This window comes from Lepisosteus platostomus, chromosome 14 (genome assembly GCF_059453375.1).
Source record: "Lepisosteus platostomus isolate fLepPlt1 chromosome 14, fLepPlt1.hap1, whole genome shotgun sequence".
NCBI lineage: Eukaryota > Metazoa > Chordata > Actinopteri > Semionotiformes > Lepisosteidae > Lepisosteus > Lepisosteus platostomus.
In genome coordinates this window covers 12,470,711-12,489,985 of record NC_142624.1, presented here as the reverse complement: position 1 = coordinate 12,489,985, position 19,275 = coordinate 12,470,711, and the positions used below count along the sequence as shown (strand labels likewise).

General features: G+C 40.8%; 1 protein-coding gene across 1 annotated transcript; it reads left to right on the top strand.

The window, feature by feature from the left end:
* The first annotated feature begins 4,821 nt into the window (after positions 1–4,821).
* On the top strand, positions 4,822–10,003 carry LOC148648872 (uncharacterized). Its single transcript, XM_088606649.1, has 2 exons — positions 4,822–5,463; positions 9,932–10,003. The coding sequence occupies exons 1-2, from the start codon at positions 4,822–4,824 to the stop codon at positions 10,001–10,003; spliced, it is 714 nt and encodes a 237-aa protein (XP_088462775.1).
* Positions 10,004–19,275: the final 9,272 nt, after the last annotated feature.

The following is a 19,275-nucleotide window of genomic DNA, read 5'->3' as shown; positions in this document are numbered from 1 at the left end:
AATTTAATCTAACTGAATATAATTATATTGTTATTCATTTCTGTAGGTGCTATTCTGTATTATATTCCCAATTATTCTAATTCTAAAAATAATGTGTTTTTTTACTGCGATAACGAGCGCAAATATTCATAGAAAAGTTAAAAACATTATAACTTTTTATGAAGTATAAAAACTTAATATAGTCAGAAGGAGCACGTAAAACTTATCTAAAATAATCACAGTATGTAACCGAATGAAAGACTTAAAATGTTTATGAAGAAAGTGGAATACCAATACCAGCCATATACAGTTTACATAATATGTTTATGTTCCTAAATTAATATTGTTTTTGACCTTCATACGTGGTATGCTCCTCTTCTTTTTCTGCTCAACTACTACAATTTCCCTTTAGTTGTAAAATTCCATATTAATATTCAATATTCAAGCGGATTAAAACATGCACAGTAAAGAGATTAAATAAAGCAATCATTTCACTACCACTAACTAAGTGCTGCCTGTCGGTCATTTTGGCCAGCCAATCATGTACTGTGGTATAACGTGCTAAACTGCAGATAATTTTGAGCAGTACAGGGTTTTACTGCACATTTTTAATGGCTGGTCCTGGTGAATTGAAGTATGGAATACTGCCTGTCTTTATATATTTACAAACACATAAATTCATGCATCACACCTGGCTGGACAGTTCTCTTCATTTTATAATAATAATAATAATAATAATAATAATAATAATAAACTTCATTTTATATAGCGCCTTTAAAGGTTGCTTCTCAAAGTGCTTTACAGGATGACAATAACAATAAATAAGAAGAGTATAACAATAAATAAGGAGAATACACAAGATAAGACACAATTACAATATATAGAGGAGACCATGGATGGTGGTACTAAGAAGAGCAGAGGGGTGAAGAATGGAACCAGTTAAGTAAAGGCTTTTCTAAAGAAGAGGGTTTTGAGTCTGGATTTGAAGGAGTTTAGAGAAGGTGACTCTCTGCTATCCTTGGGCAAAGAGTTCCAGAGCTTGGGGGCATAACAGGAGAAGGCCCTGTCACCCATGCAATGCAGACGGGCTTGGGAGACAGTAAGGAGGGCAGAATTTGAAGAGCGGATGTCGCAAGGTGGGGAGTAGGGTGATAATAGTTCAGACAGGTACTGAGGTGCCAAGCCATGCAGAGCCTTATAGGTGAGCATGAGGATTTTAAGGTCTACACGAAATTTGACTGGAAGCCAGTGCAGGGACTCCAGGACAGGAGTGATGTGAACACTTGCACTAGACCTGGTCAGGATTCTGGCTGCTGAATTTTGGACATAAGTACAGAAGATTACAAGTACAGCCTCTGCAGACAGAGTGTCAGGTTCCCAGGAAATCATTCTTTACCTGTTCTGGTATCTTCTAGATTTCTGAAACAAAATGCACTCAGGTTTTTACATTATTACACTGTTACACGTTTTTTAACATTTTACGCTGTTTAGACATTTGAAGTCTTTGGTAACCCTCTGAATAGCGACTAATAAGCAGTGAAAACATTTGTCTGTCTTTCCGTGGGGGGAAGGGGGCTGTCTTTGATTGGAAAGCACGACTATTCTACTATGAGAATGCCTGTTGTCTTTTCATTGACAAACTTGTGTCAACAAAAAACACATTATGCTTAAGTATGCTTAAGAGTTTTCAAACCGGTTTTTATTTATTTTTCGGCACAGCCAGCCAGCTGTCGAGTGGTCACCACGCAGGCGGCCACCTCAAATGTCCTGCCCCCACTGTGACTAGAATATACTGTACACAAAGCACTGAAATCTTTTGAGTAGATGATCAGGTGTTTCGCAGACGTAGGCATAGTACGTAATTTGGGCTTTATGAACTTCGATTAATTAGGGTTATTAATTGTTAGAGTTCATCAAGCCTGAATCGAAACCTGTTTTTATAGCTTTTAAAGTCGTGCAATGTCTAAACAAGAACACATCATTATATCTTATATATGAAAAATACATAATATAGCACCCAAACAAATGCAAACGTGTTTTTAATAAAAAGCTTTTATTCATTCATAATCTAACTCACATAACTCAAATTCCCGAATGCCCCCCACCCCGTTTAACAATTTTAGGAAGACTAAGGAAGGACTAAGGAAGATGTCATCTGCTGTTGAAGCTCTGTGAGCTCGGTGACTTTGAGACCACTTATTATCCCAAGTTATTTGAATCACCACAATTCAAATAGAGATAAAAGAGCTGACTGACAAGATTTAAGATGTGGCTGTATTCTTCCTGCATTTGCGTTTGTCTGGGTGCTGACAAAGTAAAAAACAATTACTTTTTGACAATGAAAAACTGTGTGTGTGTCTCTCTCTGCTGGCGTGTACCAGCTGTACAGAAAAAAATAATGCCCCTTTCCATTCAATGGGTGTCTGAGTCGCTGTGTCCCATCTTTTGACAGTCATTGTTGTGAATGTCTGTAGAGTGTATTTTATTTTTAGTATAAGATATATGAGGTCCTCCAGTCAGGAAAGGTGGCTCTACTGTACACAGAGAGGGGCGGGAGGGGGAACAAGCCGATACTCTGGCTTTTCTCCAGACACAGCTGGATAACCTCCTCCAGTCAGGAAAGGTGGCTCTACTGAAGAAAGAGAGGGGCGGGGGGGGGGACAAGCTGATACCCTGGCTTCTCTCCAGACACAGCTGGGTGAGCTCCTCCAGTCATGACAGGAGGCTCTACTGTACACAGAGAGGGGTGGGAGGGGGGAACAAGCCGATACATACTTTTAGAGTTTGATTAATAGGGAATATCATATAAAAATATAGTACTAAAAATAAGATGCACTCTACAGACATTCACGACAGCGACTGTCAGAAGATAGGACACAGCAACTCAGACACCCGTTGAATGGAAAGGGGCACTTTAATGTTCTGTATGGCTAATATTAAAGCCAATGTTTTAATATTCTTTTCTGTATGTTTAGCAATAGTACTGGCCTAATTCGGCCCTGCACCCGTTGTTTTTCTCTGCACACGGAGGATGTTTCTACAGATCTCCATGTGCAGAGTTTCTGTGGGGTGTTTGTCCCATTGAGTCTATGAAGGGACCCCACACTTCACTGCCGTATAGGGCAATGGGTTCGATTACACATTCAAGTATTTGGAGCCAGATTCTTGTTGGTGGATTGATGTTGAAGAGCCTCCTTTTTATTGTGTAGAAAGCCCTGGGTGCCTTCTCCCTCAGTGCCTTCACTGCCAGGTCAAAACTTCCAGATAGGCTGATGGTATATGTGATATGCCGAGATATGTGTAGTTGGATGAGTGCTCCAATGTGTTGTTGTTAAGTGTGAATTTGTACCTGTTTCCTTGAGGTCTGGCTTTTTCTGGAAAATCATAACTCTGGTCTTGTCCAGATTGACTGTCAGCACCCAGATCTGACAATTCTGCTCCAGCAGTGCCAGGTTCTGCCGCAGCCCCTGTTCTGTGGGCGACAGCAGGACCAGATCATCTGCATAGAGCAGGAATTTGATTTCTGTGTCATGTAGTGTGAGACCAGTAACCACAGACTGTTCCAACATTCCTGCTAATTCGTTGATATAGATATTAAACAGTGTTTAATATCCCTGTCTCACCCCACGGCCCCACGGCCAGTGGTGGTGATGTAATTAATAAATCTTTAATAACCAGTGAAATCCAGGAAACACTCAATGTCCTTTTTGAACTTTGGAAGGGAAACACAGAAAGCCTTAAAACCTCTTAAGTTCCCTAAAGCTTTCTCAGTCAGGTATGAAAGTTTACCCACACACCCTGCCCCCTGACCCTGTTTTGCATCAGGGAGGACGAATACGAACCTATTTCCCTTTGAAACTAATCAATCAAGACACACTCACCAGAGCTTGCACAACTACAGTATAACTAAAACATCTAAGTTTATGCAGGTAAATAATTGGTATTAGGAATGATTTTTTTAACTATCAATCTTAGATAAAAAAAAAACACATTGCCCAACGTTAGAAAGCATCTTGCATTACATTGCTTGAAAAATTATTTTATTTCGAGAGACTGGATAAGTAATTCAAGTGTTTTTTTACTTCCTGAAAAACAAGTAATAATTTTACAATATATGTAAATGTTTTATGATATGTCGCTGTTGTGAATGTCTGTAGAGTGTGTCTTATTTTTAGTTTTGTAGCGAAAGGGCCTTGCAGATCAGAATATCAAGGAACGAAGCAATTACCGCGCCCAGCTCAATGGAATCACTTTAATAGTCCGGGTGTGGCAAGCTTCTAATGTCTCCCGACTCCGGCGAAAGAAACCCGTCTTTCATTGGAAGACAATGAACACATTCTACCCGTACATGAGAATATAGTATAAATACACTAAGGGATTGGGTTAAGTTCCCATTACAAAAAAATCAGCGAGCCTGCACTACAGCGACCATAGTACAGTATGGAGAGCTTTTACGGGAAGAGACGAGGTGCTTCTGCCGCCCCAGCTTCCAAAGAGCGAAGGGTAAGCAAATACAGCAGGCTTCATCTGAAATACCCAATTATAGCGCATATTACAAGGTATTATTGCCGCTTTGAATTATACATTCAATTATAAATATTTCTTCGCAGCCTGTTCTTCTGGAAAACACCGCATGGGCGAAATGATCTTCAAAAACTACCAGGACAGTAAAAAAGGGGTAAGACAAATGAAAAGAAAAGTTTATTTTGACGTCTGTTCCGCAACTGATGAATACTACTGTGTGACTTTATTTCTTACATGAATTATGTTACTTTGCCACAGGCTGTGGGTTACTGCTCTCGGCCACTGGCCAGGGTGCCAACCTGTAGAAGCAGCACCTGTATGGAGACTTTTCGGCAGCAGCGGGAGCAGTACGACGTATTACTGGGGAGGATTGGGAGGTCAGAAACACTCCTGAAGATGCAGAAGAAGAAGACAGTATGTTCCGGCAGTCAAACGCTAGAGCAGCTGTCTCCCGATAAGTGCCTCTCCCCGCTGCGCAGGTTGCAATGCCTGGCGGCAGCTCTGCTCCCCACAGAGCACACACCGCCTCAGGACACTCCATCCCTGCCTCTCTGCTCACCACCGCCCAGGACTTGGCTGATGCTGTCCCTGCCGTCTATCTCCCCTCAGGAAGCACCGTTTACACAGCGGAATTCACAGACGCCAGTGGGACGAACAGTTCTCCCAGATATCCAACTTTTGCCCATCACTCAAGAGAAAGAGGGGGGGTTGTACTTGCAGTGCATCGGTATAGATGGGAAAGCGAGAGCCAACCGATACGCCGCCCTCTTGTTTCGAAACCTTGTGACTTTTGAAATTTACTGGGGGTGGACCACATCTGTAAATTTCGATGGGTCCAGAGGCAAAAGTGCCTTGCCTTGCAATCTCCGAGAAACCATTAGTAGCACAGTGAATTGGAGATTCTCAACACTTACAGATGCAGCCTTTCAAAATACGCGGGCGATACCGTATTATTTTCCGGTACGCTGTACGCAGTCTACCGCGAGTTACCGGTAAAAACCGCTAGTTACCGTAAATTCTCCTATAATACGGCAAGCAAAATAATAGTATCCGGAATTTCCGCAAGGTGGAGCTAATAAAGCTCAACCTCTCATGTTTGAGCTGTCGCCATCAAAGTCTTTAACGATGATATTACTAATAGTATTAATAATGAATGACCTTGGACAAGCTGTAAGTGTAAACTCAAAGTATTGCTCTGGTCCACATTCTTTTTTTCATTGACCGTCTTTGTAAAAGTAACACCACAGCATTTCGCAATCACGCATTTGTTTCCCTCATAAAAGAGATTGATTTAGGAACATAAACATATTACCATATGCAAACTGTACTGTATACAGTATGTATATTTAATGTCTTATCTGTGCCTGTTGTAGTATTGAATATTTATATGGAATTTTACCACTGAAGGGAAATCTTAGTGCCTGAGCATAAAATGAATAGGAGCATACTGCAATTAATAATGGGAGACACCCAATTAATAATGTAACATGCCACTGTTTGTGCATGAACAAAGTTATACTGCTATTTTCCTTAGATACGTGATTAAAAAAATAATTTTTTTGAATCCCCTGCGGAACACATTCCATAAGAATCAGCGCTTTTATATATCGCCTTTAAACACATATATTTAAACACGCGTTTACGATTTAAATCAAAACGCAATTCAAATCAATATAAATGTTTATTTTGTAACGCATAGGTGACTATTCATTGTTATTAAAAAGACTTAAATTCGATCATGTTGTGATATTTAGAAATATAAATTTGTTTGGTGCGAGTGAGGTTTTATTTAATCTCTGACCAAGGGAAACGTTTCATTTTTTCAAAGAAATGTTTGTTAAAAAAAGTCATGGTTCCAGTGGGATTCAATCACAGACCGTGTGACATGGGAGTCAGGAACCTAACCCACAGCGCCACCGGCAAGGTCACATGGGGAGTGCTGAAAAAGCACTACAGAAACATTATTGACAGACAATGTACAGCGTGTACTATTCTTGTGTTGCGGTACATGAATATAATTATATCGTTATTAATTTCTTTAGATACGCGATTCCATATTATATTCCCTTTTAATCAAATTCTAAAAGTATGCTTGTTGACTCCGGTATCTCTTTAGTTAAAGACTTCAATGCTTAAAATGTTTAGGGAGAAATGAAATACTGATGTGTATTTTTTCTTTAAAGTACCGAGACCAACCATATACAGTTACGTACTGTAATACTGTATGTTTATGTTCCAAAATGAATATTGTTTATGGCCTTCACACGCGTTATGCTCCTATTCTTTTTATGCTCAGCTGCTAAGATTTCCCTTCAGTGGTAAAATTCCATATAAATATTCAATACTAAAACGGGCAAAGTAAAGACATTTAAATCTTTCTACGACCGACCAATGCACTACGAGTGCCCGTCGGTCAACCAATCACGTACCGCGCAATGACGTAGCCAAATGCCCGCACTTTGAATGGCTGCATCTGTAAGAGCTGGGAAAACCTTGCAGTTTGTCTGTTCTTTGGGGCAGACCTAGTGCGTGTTGTGTACTTATTAAGCTCAACAAAACTGAATCTGCACAAAGACTGTCCTGCTTCTCTGATGAATAATTTCCCACAGCAGTTGGCGTAGTCTTCAGGATTCTCCAGGTCTCCGGTAATTTCCAGACGGCACACATTTCCAGACAGCAACATTAATATTTTTTATGTTACCACCCAATTAGGTTGCCATAAAAGAAGGACTGGAAACATAATCATTTATCGGGAAAAGAGTAAGGACACATCTCTGGGAGATTCAGGGCAAAATCTCTAAACTGAGAATAATACTAATAATAATTGCTTACACTTATATAGCGCTTTTCTGGACACTCCACTCAAAGCGCTTTACAGGTAATGGGGACTCCCCTCCACCACCACCAATGTGCAGCCTCCACCTGGATGATGCGACGGCAGCCATAGTGCACCAGAACGCTCACCACACATCAGCTATTAGTGGGGAGGAGAGCAGAGTAATGAAGCCAATTCATAGATGGGGATTATTAAGGCCAAGATTGATACAGACCAATGGGAAATTTGTCCAGGACACCGGGATTACACCCCTACTCTCTTCGAGAAACACCCTGGGATTTTTAATGACCACAGAAAGTCAGGACCTCGGTTTTATGTCTCATCCGAAGGACGGCGCTTATTTACAGTATAGTGTCCCACACTATACTGGGGCATTAGGACCCACATGGGTCGCAGGGTAGGCACCCCCTGCTGGCCCCACTTACACCTCTTCCAGCATCAACCTTAGTTTTTCCCAGGAAGTCTCCCATCTAGGTAGTGACCAGGCTCACACATGCTTAGCTTCAGTGGGTTGCCAGTTGTGAGTTGCAGGGTGATATGGCTGCTGGCTCTAAGCTTGATTTAGAAACCAAGACAAGACGTGGTTACTCTGAGCTCGGGCGGGTCTCTAAACCAGGGCGCTTTCCCCCTGAGGCGAGGCAAAGTCCCTAAACGGAGCAAGGTGAGCTGAGCAACGGTATTCTGCCAGCAAGATTCCCTCTGAGTCCAGGTGATAACCCCTAAGGAAGCTAAGGTTAATAATATTATTAGGATTATATTATTAATAATATGAGTATAGACCAGTTGTGCTAGCAGTTGAATCACCAGTGACTGCTGAGCTGAGTGTTAAGTGAGGAGTTGGCCCTGTATGCTAACACCAGACTCATATTCACTGATTGACTGCTTCACAAGAGCACTTGTAAGTCTACCTGCAGCTGCACTGGCAGCACTGATAGATCTGGAGATGGTATTTAGTTCAGATAAAACGGTCGGTTCTAGACCACTTAAGCGGGAGTATTATAAGGACTAAAGAAAAGATGGTAAAGGGAACATGGAAACAAAAGTTGTGTATTAAGATTGAAATAAAACAGAATGGCAATAGTAGCATTGTTAAGTTATGAGAATATGGAAAGGGAATTCAAGAAAAGAAGTTAAAAAAAGCAAAGTTAAAAGAAGGGGTTGTGCAACTAACAAAAAGGGTTAAAAAAGGTAGTGACGGGCTGCAAGGGGTAGCGATGATGGAGAAGAATGTGAGGTGTGGAGAGGACATAAGTATAAGTTTGGTGATATAAGAAGTGATATAAGAAAGAATTGGAGTATAAACGTGAAGAATAACCTTCTGCCTTCCACCGCATAAACCTGGTGAGGCGAGAAAGAATAATACAGCACACAATTGCACAGAATGTGTGCTCAAAAGTATGATAAATAATAAAAATGGATTGCAACCTTATTGGAAATAACAAAGATAGCAATTGAAAAGAAACTAAATGGAAGTTTAGTTCCAGCTACCTACCTGAACTAAATGGAATAAGTTTATTAAAAGTTACACAGCTGTTAAAATAGATGTACATGTAAATGTAAAAAGTATATCGTGTTTACGCTAAAACTATAATTAAAAATTATAACTTAAAAATTCATGAAATACAACACATAATCCAACAGTTTCCAAATGTAATGCAAAAACACTATAGATGTGTATGTGTGTTTCATGAATTTGTGTGCTGTCCTGTGTATTTGTGCGTGTGTAGGTGAAATAGCTCAGTGTGTGACTGTGGGTTTCAAAAGATGACTATGTGAGTGTGTGTAGCCAGCTGGACTGGCTAGATATTAGCGTCTTTACTAAAGTAAATCAAGAAGCAAATTACGTGAATAGAAAATATAAGAGCATCTAGAATGTATAAATACAAATACCACCAGAGTACAGGTAGACCTAAATGAGTCAGGTACATAAATGAGCCAGATAGCATTTGTATAAAATTAACTACAGTATATAAATTTAGTTTAAACAAAAGCTGAAATATTTGAGGACAGCACGATCTCACAGTGATTAGGATCTGTGTTTCATACTGCATAGCCTTGGAATCAATTAATGGGGTGCTCTGTGCATTGAGTTTATATCTTCTTTCAGTATTTGTGTGGGTTTCCTACAGATGCTCTGGATTCCTCTAACTGCTTTCTGATGAGTTAAATGATTTCTGGAAATAAATTGACCTTGGTGTGAGTGTATACGGCGCTGTGTCTGTGTTTGCCTTGTGGTGGACTGGTGCCTCATTCAGGATGTTGGATAGGAATAACCTGAGATAGATAAAGCAGTAAAGCAGTAAAAAAGAACAGATGAAAAGTAAGATTAAGACTTCCTTTAAGAAGTAAGACTTCAAAAAGAGTTTATAGTTCTCACATTGACAGGGAGTGAGCTACAGAGCTGTGGAAAAAGTTGGTCAAAATCACACGAAATACTAAAAAAAACTGTGCCTAAGCAGAGAGTTAGGCCCTGCTTATTTCACAGTTAGTAATTAAAAATGTTAAGCATTGCAGGGTTCAGAGCAGAGAATTTAAAAAATGAGGAATATCTCCCCTGGGACTTTTTGACAGGTACCACGCCCCCTTTTTCAGCCAATGGGAGGCCATTATGTGTGGGATGTCCTGCCCCCTCCCAAGCCAATGGTGTGTCGTTACGAGTGGTGATGTTCGACCTTCCCCCGAGCGTTCCTGAGCCTCTGGGTCCAAATGTCCACCCTCGCGGTCTCCCTTGCTTATAAATAAGTGTGTAAAAGCGCGTATTAGCGACAAGGTCTCTTCATGAGAGAGATCACTTTATTAGTCATATACAATTTCTTGCATTAGGAATTCATCTTTCCTCACACCCCAGCTTGGTCTCCATGAGACACAGACACACAGACAGGAAGAGCACAGGGTCAGCCATTGTACAGCACCCCTGGAGCAGTGGGGGTTAAGGGCCTTGCTCAAGGGCCCAACGGAGAAGGATTTCTCTGCCGGCCGCGGGATTTGAATCTGCAGCCTTCCAGCCACTCTGCGCTCCGCCCATGCAGTGATTGCGGTATGCGATCATGACTGCTGTGGGTTTGAGCACGCTCTATTATACCCCTAGGGAATCAGGGAGTTAAGCGGTGTGGGGAGACTGGTGAGGGCCGCGAGTTCCTGGGGTGTAAGTGCCAGCCGTGGCCGGGTGTCAGACTGGCTGTCCGGTCAGCTGGCTTATACACTACACAAGCTCGTGTGAGATTTAATAGAAACAGGACGCTGCTGCCTGATATGGACTAGAAGTGGCAGGACGACTTGGTGGACATAAGAGAGTACAGCAAGTTCAACGACAGTTTCTGTTACATCTTAAAATATTGTTGTCTAAATACGCCTGGGCCGTGCTGCTGAAAAACAAGTCTGGAGGGGCTGTGACAGGTGCTTTCCGAAACATACAGATGCAGCCATTCAAAGTGCGCGGTACAGACACGTACCGGAGTTAATTGGCTACGGCGTCGTGCATCGTGACGCGCGATGACGCAAAATACCGCGGTGCGTGATTGGTTGACCGACAGGGGCACTCGTGGTCCGTTGGTCTGTCGTAGAAAGACTTACTGTAAACATCTTTACTGTGCCCGTTGTAGATATTGAATTTTACCACTGAAGGGAAATCTTAGTAGCTGAGCATAAAAAGAATAGGAGCATACTGTAACGCGTGTGAAGGCCATAAACGATATTAATTTTGGAACATAAACACACAGTATATAGCTGGTCTCGGTACTTTAAAGAAAAAAATACACACCAATATTCCATTTCTCCCTAAACACTGTAAGCTTCGAAGTCTTTAACTAACGTGATACCGGAGTCAACAAGCATACTTTTAGAATTTGATTAAAAGGGAATATAATATGGAATCGCGTATCTCAAGAATTTAATAACGGTATGATTATATCCGTGTACTGCAACAGGGCTGTGTAGGGCTGTTTCGCCTGCCTGTTCATGCGAGCTGTCTTGTAGCCTACTGGTCTAGGTGCGTGACTACCAACTGGCAGGTTGTGTGTTCGAATCCAGCTGGTGCTGGACTTTTCATTTTTATTTATTTATTTTTTAATTGCGTAACATAAACATATTACCGTATGCAAACTGTACTGTATACAGTATGTATATGTATATTTAATGTCTTAACTCTGCCCGTTTAAGTATTGAATATTCATATCTAATTTTACCACTGAAGGGAAATCTTAGTAGCTGAGCATAAAAAGAAGAGGAGCACACTGTAACGCGTGTGAAGGCCATAAACGATATTAATTTTGGAACATACAGTATATGGCTGGTCTCGGTACTTTAAAGAAAACATACACGAAACATGGTTTCATTACGACCAGAATCGGTCTTGAGATATTTTTAACTTGATTTACAGTATTTGAGAGGTATGTCTTAACACCGATACTACAGTGCTTAAGTACTGCTCACGTATATGTTTCTAGGTTTATATTATGCATTTCATACGGTCAAATTACTTTTGAGCAACTAATAAGAAGCGCGAAACGGTATGCGTTTTAGTTTCGTTTTGTGCTGGGACCCGTGGATTGATTAGAGATATCAAGTACATACAAGTCATTTTTTAAATGTTGTAGTTCGTCTTGAAAAAATGTTACGAGTACATCATCTATCAACAATTACACAGGTTCTGTTTCCATATTGCGGATTTTGGTTACGTAATATTATTTTCTAGATTTCACATTGTGAATATATGATTTGGGCGAACAGAGCCGCAATGAAGTACATTATTGGTTGTTGTTTTTTTTTGCAGTTTTATCTAGAACAAGCGATGCTTAAACCTTTGTCCGATTCTTGTGAAACTATCCACACGACAGTTACAGTACCTAGGAGTTGACTTCAGTGAAGTCACTGATGGGATGTTTCTAAAAATCCATCCTCTGTAAAACGTCTTCTCTAGTTGTCCTGCATATGTATTCGCTAATGAAGCTGTGTGTTCTGAGCCTGGATCTCTACATTTCTGTATGAACCAGCTTAGGGGGCTAAAGACAGCTTGTGTTTAAATTGAGTGTAAGGCAATTTATGCTTCTAAAGTCATGGTCAGCATTTATTTTTGTACTGTGCTGTAAACTTGTTCTGTGCCAAGTCACATTATTTTATAGCGTTTTTATAGCGTTATCAAATCCGGTGGCGCTGTGTGTTAGTTTACTGACTCCCATGTCACATGGTCTGTGATTGAAACCTGTAAAACCGGTTTAATTCGTCACAGCCAGCACTCTTCAGGTGTGAGGGTCTTCTGCTCAGAATGAAACGCTAAAATGTTTGTGTATATTCTAATGGTAGTGGGGGCAGGGTGTGTGGGAACAGGTTTGGTTGAAATTGCATTGGAGATCTATGTTCTTCACACCTGAAACATTTTCTCTGAAAGCATTTTCTTCGCAGTTTAACCGATCTTGTTACAGCATGTTACAGTTTACTATTATTAACCATATTCATTTTAAGTGCTTAATGTAAAATCTTGTAAAAATATATTTTCATTGTTCAAATATACATTAAGTCTGACTATCATATAATAAGTTAAATACAAAACTAAAGAAAAAATAGGGTTAAATATAATTCAAAATATTTTGCTTACAATGTTAACTGTTTATGAATAATAAAATGTATTAACTAAGGAGTAGGATGGCACAGTTGTTAGTATGTTTTTTGTTTTGTTTCTTTTTCATAAATACAACAGTAGTACCTGATGTCTCAGTGGCTTTCAAAATTAAATTATGCATGCAAACCTGTGAACTAGAAAGATAACTAAGATATCCATCCATTTATAATGGTGGCAAAGTGGTTAGCATTGCTATCTTGCAGCACTGGGGTCCTAGGTTCAATTCCTGCCATCCTGTGTGTGTGGGGTTTACATGTTCTCTCTGGGTTATATGGTTTTTCTCCATATGTGTGATATGACTCCCTCTCGCACTCCAAAACATACTGGTAAGTTAATTGGTTTATGGGAAAACTGGCCCTGGTGTGTGTGTTTGTGTCTGTCTGTCCTGTGATGGACTGGTGCTATGTCCAGGGTGTATTCTGCCTTGTGTCCGTTGCTTACTGGGATAGGCTCCAAATCCTCTGTACTGGATAAAGAGATTAGAAATGGAAGTAAAGGCACTGTGCGGATGGAACTATACACGGTGTTAGAAACCCACTATGAAATGGCAGCATCTCACTGAGAATAAAATATTTTATAGTGCTGGCTTAAGGAAACAGCCTTTCCACCTCTCTTGCACATCAGTATCCATACCTAGTTATTTAAACAAATTGCCTCTAATTATAAACATCTTAATATGCTGGCTCTGTGGATCCGCATCAGCTATGTTTGCCCATTCCTTCAATTCATGTGCATCCAACACACAGTTCAACGCTAGCAACTACACAAAATCTAAAATATGAGCTCTACTTGCCACTTACAATACCAACAGTACCAGCTAACTTTAGTAGTGACATTTTCATGGATCTTTTTAACAATAAAATTTACAACATCAGACTTCAGACACAATTAAACAGGCCTCAAAAAAGTCTGGTACAAACATTTTCAGCATGGAATAAACCGTTACTTTAATGGTATAAACCTTAAATGGATTCATATTCTCAATAATATTTGGTGCTCAGTAACATGACTTAGAAAATGACAGAAGACATACGTATCACGCTTATCCTTCTATTTTTCATAATCGTAAACTCCTTAAGGCAGTTACATTTTCTCTGTTCTGACCTGGAGTTACAGAGAAATTTAAATTCTAATAAGAGATTTGTAATGAGGAAAGTCATACCAATCACTCATACAGTACCAGGATTTGCAATTACAATACAAATACTTTCTTTCTGTATGTGTTTATTTTGCAGTTTGAGTCTATGGCATTCCCTTGGGGGTCTATACTCCACGGCATGACTTTTTTATGGGAACATGACATTTTTTTAAACATATATTTTTGTGGTAGGAGGGCGCAAAACATCAGTATTTACTGCTATTAATCACTGTACGATTTATAGTTGAAATCTGAGCCTAGATATAAAGTTAGATATAAAGTTAAAATCTCGACAAAGCAATGTAGGAAATACAGAGAAAATAAATCCTTTCTGACATCTAAAATCAGTTTTGATCAAGGTCTCTAAAACGAACAAGAAAAAGAGGATTTTCGGAGGGCAATTACGCTGTGTTTATATAGAATAAGTGATTTATGAGCAATCTAATTCTTGTTCGTTTAAAACAGTGAAATGTCAGCTGCAAAAGATCGCACCAGAAACAGCACTCTCTCTGCCTGTCATAGACGTTCAGGAAAGGCTGAATGAAGTCATGTCAAGTACAATAATTCGGTGATCAATAATAACAGTTGTATTATATCCATGGAAATATATTCATTATATGCCAGCGAACCTCACCGTGCCAGGCCACCACTGCGTCACAACACACAGCTGCCAGTGCACCTCTACATACCCGACCACCACTGCATCACACAGCTGCCAGCGCACCTCACCGTGCCAGGCCACCACTGCGTCACATAGCTGCAAGCGCACCTCACCGTGCCAGGCCACCACTGCATCATACAGCTGCCAGGGCACCTCACCGTGTCAGGCCACCACTGCGTAACACCACATAGCTGCCAGCGCACCTCACCATGCCAGGCCATCACTGCGTCACACCACACAGCTGCCAGCGCATGTAACCATGCCAGGCCACCACTGCGACACACCACACAGCTGCCAACGCACTTCACCGTGCCAGGCCACCACTGCGACACACCACACAGCTGCCAATGCACTTCACCGTGCCAGGCCACCACTGCCTCACACCACACAGCTGCCAGCGCACCTCACCGTGCCAGGTCACCACTGCATCACCCAGCTGCCAGCGCACCTCACCGTGCCCGGCCACCACTGCATCACACAGCTGCCAGCGCACCTCACCGTGCCAGGCCACCACAGCGTCACACCACACAGCTGCCAGCGCACCTCACCGTACCAGGCCACCACTGCGTCACACCACACAGCTGTCAGCGCACCTCACCGTGCCCGGCCACCACTGCATCACACAGCTGCCAGCGCACCTCACCGTGCCAGGCCACCACTGCGTCACAACACACAGCTGCCAGTACACCTCTACATACAGTACCCGACCACCACTGCATCACACAGCTGCCAGCGCACCTCACCGTGCCAGGCCACCACTGCGTCACATAGCTGCAAGCGCACCTCACCGTGCCAGGCCACCACTGCATCATACAGCTGCCAGGGCACCTCACCCTGTCAGGCCACCACTGCGTCACACATATTTCAGCGCCATATATTTCATGGATATTATGGAATATAATGGATGGATATCTTAGTTATCTTTCTAGTTCACAGGTTTGCATGCATAATTTAATTTTGAAAGCCACTGAGACATCAGGTACTACTGTTGTATTTATGAAAAAGAAACAAAACAAAAAACATACTAACAACTGTGCCATCCTACTCCTTAGTTAATACATTTTATTATTCATAAACAGTTAACATTGTTAGCAAAATATTTTGAATTATATTTAACCCTATTTTTTCTTTAGTTTTGTATTTAACTTATTATATGTGTAGTGATTCATATTCGTTCAGGGACGCCAAATATGTAATGTTAGTGGCTCTCTGAAGGCACCAGTTCTGTAGGGTTTGGGCATTTACTGAGACAATTATTAATTGTAGCAGTAAATCACAAAGTTGATTCTTTTGATGGCTTTAGAGTCCAACCATGCGACATAACTCAAACAACGCACACACACAGGTACTAATACACGAGGATACATTTATTAATACATAGAATATGCATTAAACCTAACAGATCTTATCGAGAGGGTTATCAGAATACAAAAGATATATATTCAGTCAGTTACAAAGAGTTACACATATCAAGAGGACATACGTTCAGTATATCATTCATTTAGACCGTTTCGTAAATGAACTTGGTTATAACTTCTACATTAGATACTCGAAACAAGTACATAACTCTTAGGAATTAAATTGATATCAACTGGTTGGGATAACAATTGAATTCTTGAGCTGTAATGCATTGAAGTTGAATACTCATCCAATCTTTGGGGATTCAGATCTCCTGCGGGCACAAAGAAACAGTTGCAGGCTGTTGCTGTCCAATCCGCGCTCTCTGGCTCGGTGCCAGGCTGTGCTGTGCGGCTTGCGACGGTGCGCTGCTGATGCTCACTGACCGGCTAGTTAGTGTTGGCTTTAACTAGCAAAGTTTGTGCACAGGAGAAAAGATGACTGTGGGTCCCAGCAAGTCAGGAAGAGGACCGGTTCGTTCCTAATGAAGAGCTAGTTCTGAATAGTGATTCAGCTGTCCACAGTTCCGACCTGTTCACGAGGCCTGCTGCTGGTTACTCTCTGGCAACCTCCACTCTAGACTCTTAGAACAAAGGAAAGTTCTGGCACTCGGACACACTGGCCGTTCCGTGGTTGTCCGGGCTGAGTCTCAGGATGGTCAGGAGGCGCGCTGCGAGGATGTCCTGCCCTTGGGAGCCTTCTGCTCCTGGGCCGTCCTGCCCTGGAATTCTCCTTTGAATTCCCTTTAGAACAGTCCACAGAATCCTCTCCAGAATCCCTTCTGAATCTTGTTGAATCTGAATCTCCCAGGCTCTCTGTGTTGCCTGTTTTACCTGGAGGAACTTCAGCTCATTGATTGGCTGAAAGTTCCATGGGCATCAGAGTCCCACGTGGGTTACTCGGCCCTACCAGTCCCTGATTGGTTGATCAAGGTGAGATATGAGTCACTTACTCCTGACACTTAGTAATGCAGTCCAGATGTCCAACTGGCACTCCCTAGACAAATAGGCGCCAATGGGTGACCATTGATCATGATAGCCAGGCTTAGCTAAGTGCATCCCCCTTTGGGAGCTGTCCTTATCAAAAGAAAACATCTTGCATGAATGGTTTCTCTGTGGCTGCACCACAGAGATGAACAGAGAAATGGGGCCTCATTTGGGAAGCTCAGAAACACTTAATTCTGCCTTATTAATAAGCCTCACCGCTACATATGATAGTCAGACTTAATGTATATTTGAACAATGAAAATATATTTTTCCAAGATTTTACATTAAGCACTTAAAATTAATATGGTTAATAATAGTAAACTGTAACATGCTGTAACAAGATCGGTTAAACTGCGAAGAAAATGCTTTCAGAGAAAATGTTTCAGGTGTGAAGAACATAGATCTCTAATGCAATTTCAACCAAACCTGTTCCCACACACCCTGCCCCCACTACCATTAGAATATACACAAACATTTTAGCGTTTCATTCTGAGCAGAAGACCCTCACACCTGAAGAGTGCTGGCTGTGACGAATTAAACCGGTTTTACAGGTTTCAATCACAGACCATGTGACATGGGAGTCAGTAAACTAACACACGGCGCCACCGGATTTGATAACGCTATAAAAACGCTATAAAATAATGTGACTTGGCACAGAACAAGTTTACAGCACAGTACAAAAATAAATGCTGACCATGACTTTAGAAGCATAAATTGCCTTACACTCAATTTAAACACAAGCTGTCTTTAGCCCTCTAAGCTGGTTCATACAGAAATGTAGAGATCCAGGCTCAGAACACACAGCTTCATTAGCGAATACATATGCAGGACAACTAGAGAAGACGTTTTACAGAGGATGGATTTTTAGAAACATCCCATCAGTGACATCACTGAAGTCAACTCCTAGGTACTGTAACTGTCGTGTGGATAGTTTCACAAGAATCGGACAAAGGTTTAAGTATCGCTTGTTCTAGATAAAACTGCAAAAAAAAAACAACAACCAATAATGTACTTCATTGCGGCTCTGTTTGCCCAAATCATATATTCACAACGTGAAATCTAGAAAATAATATTACGTAACCAAAATCCGCAATATGGAAACAGAACCTGTGTAATTGTTGATAGATGATGTACTCGTAACATTTTTTCAAGACGAACTACAACATTTAAAAAATGACTTGTATGTACTTGATATCTCTAATCAATCCACGGGTCCCAGCACAAAACGAAACTAAAACGCATACCGTTTCACGCTTCTTATTAGTTGCTCAAAAGTAATTTGACCATATGAAATGCATAATATAAACCTAGAAACATATACGTGAGCAGTACTTAAGCACTGTAGTATTGGTGTTAAGACATACCTCTCAAATACTGTAAATCAGGTTAAAAATATCTCAAGACCGATTCTGGTCATAATGAAACCATGTTTCGTGTATGTTTTCTTTTTCATCTTGAAATAACTCATTTCTAAATACCTTTTTCACTGTTAACATCTTGCAGCAACTCTGCAACAAAATATACACTCTGACAGTTCATCCTGCTACCAACATTAAATAAAACAAATCTTAAGATTTCTATATTTATGTCTTTATTTAGTGGTTTCATTAGTGACAAAGGCTAAACTTTCTTGGAAAAATGTATTTTATGTGTTGCGGAAAAAACTGACTTGCTTTAACAAAATATGTTTACAAATCCTTTCACCTGGCATTTTCGTAGTTAGAAATTATGGAACGCTCTGTTAAAAGCAAGGGAGTTTTTATGTCCGTTGCAGTTCTTTTGCAACATGAATATAATTATATCGTTATTAATTTCTTGAGATACCCGATTCCATATTATATTCCCTTTTCATCAAATTCTAAAAGTATGCTTGTTGACTCCGGTATCACGTTAGTTAAAGACTTCGAAGCTTACAATGTTTAGGGAGAAATGGAATACTGGTGTGTATTTTTTTCTTTAAAGTACCGAGACCAGCCATATACTGTATGTTTATGTTCCAAAATTAATATCGTTTATGGCCTTCACACGCGTTACAGTATGCTCCTCTTCTTTTTATGCTCAGCTACTAAGATTTCCCTTCAGTGGTAAAATTAGATATGAATATTCAATACTTAAACGGGCAGAGTTAAGACATTA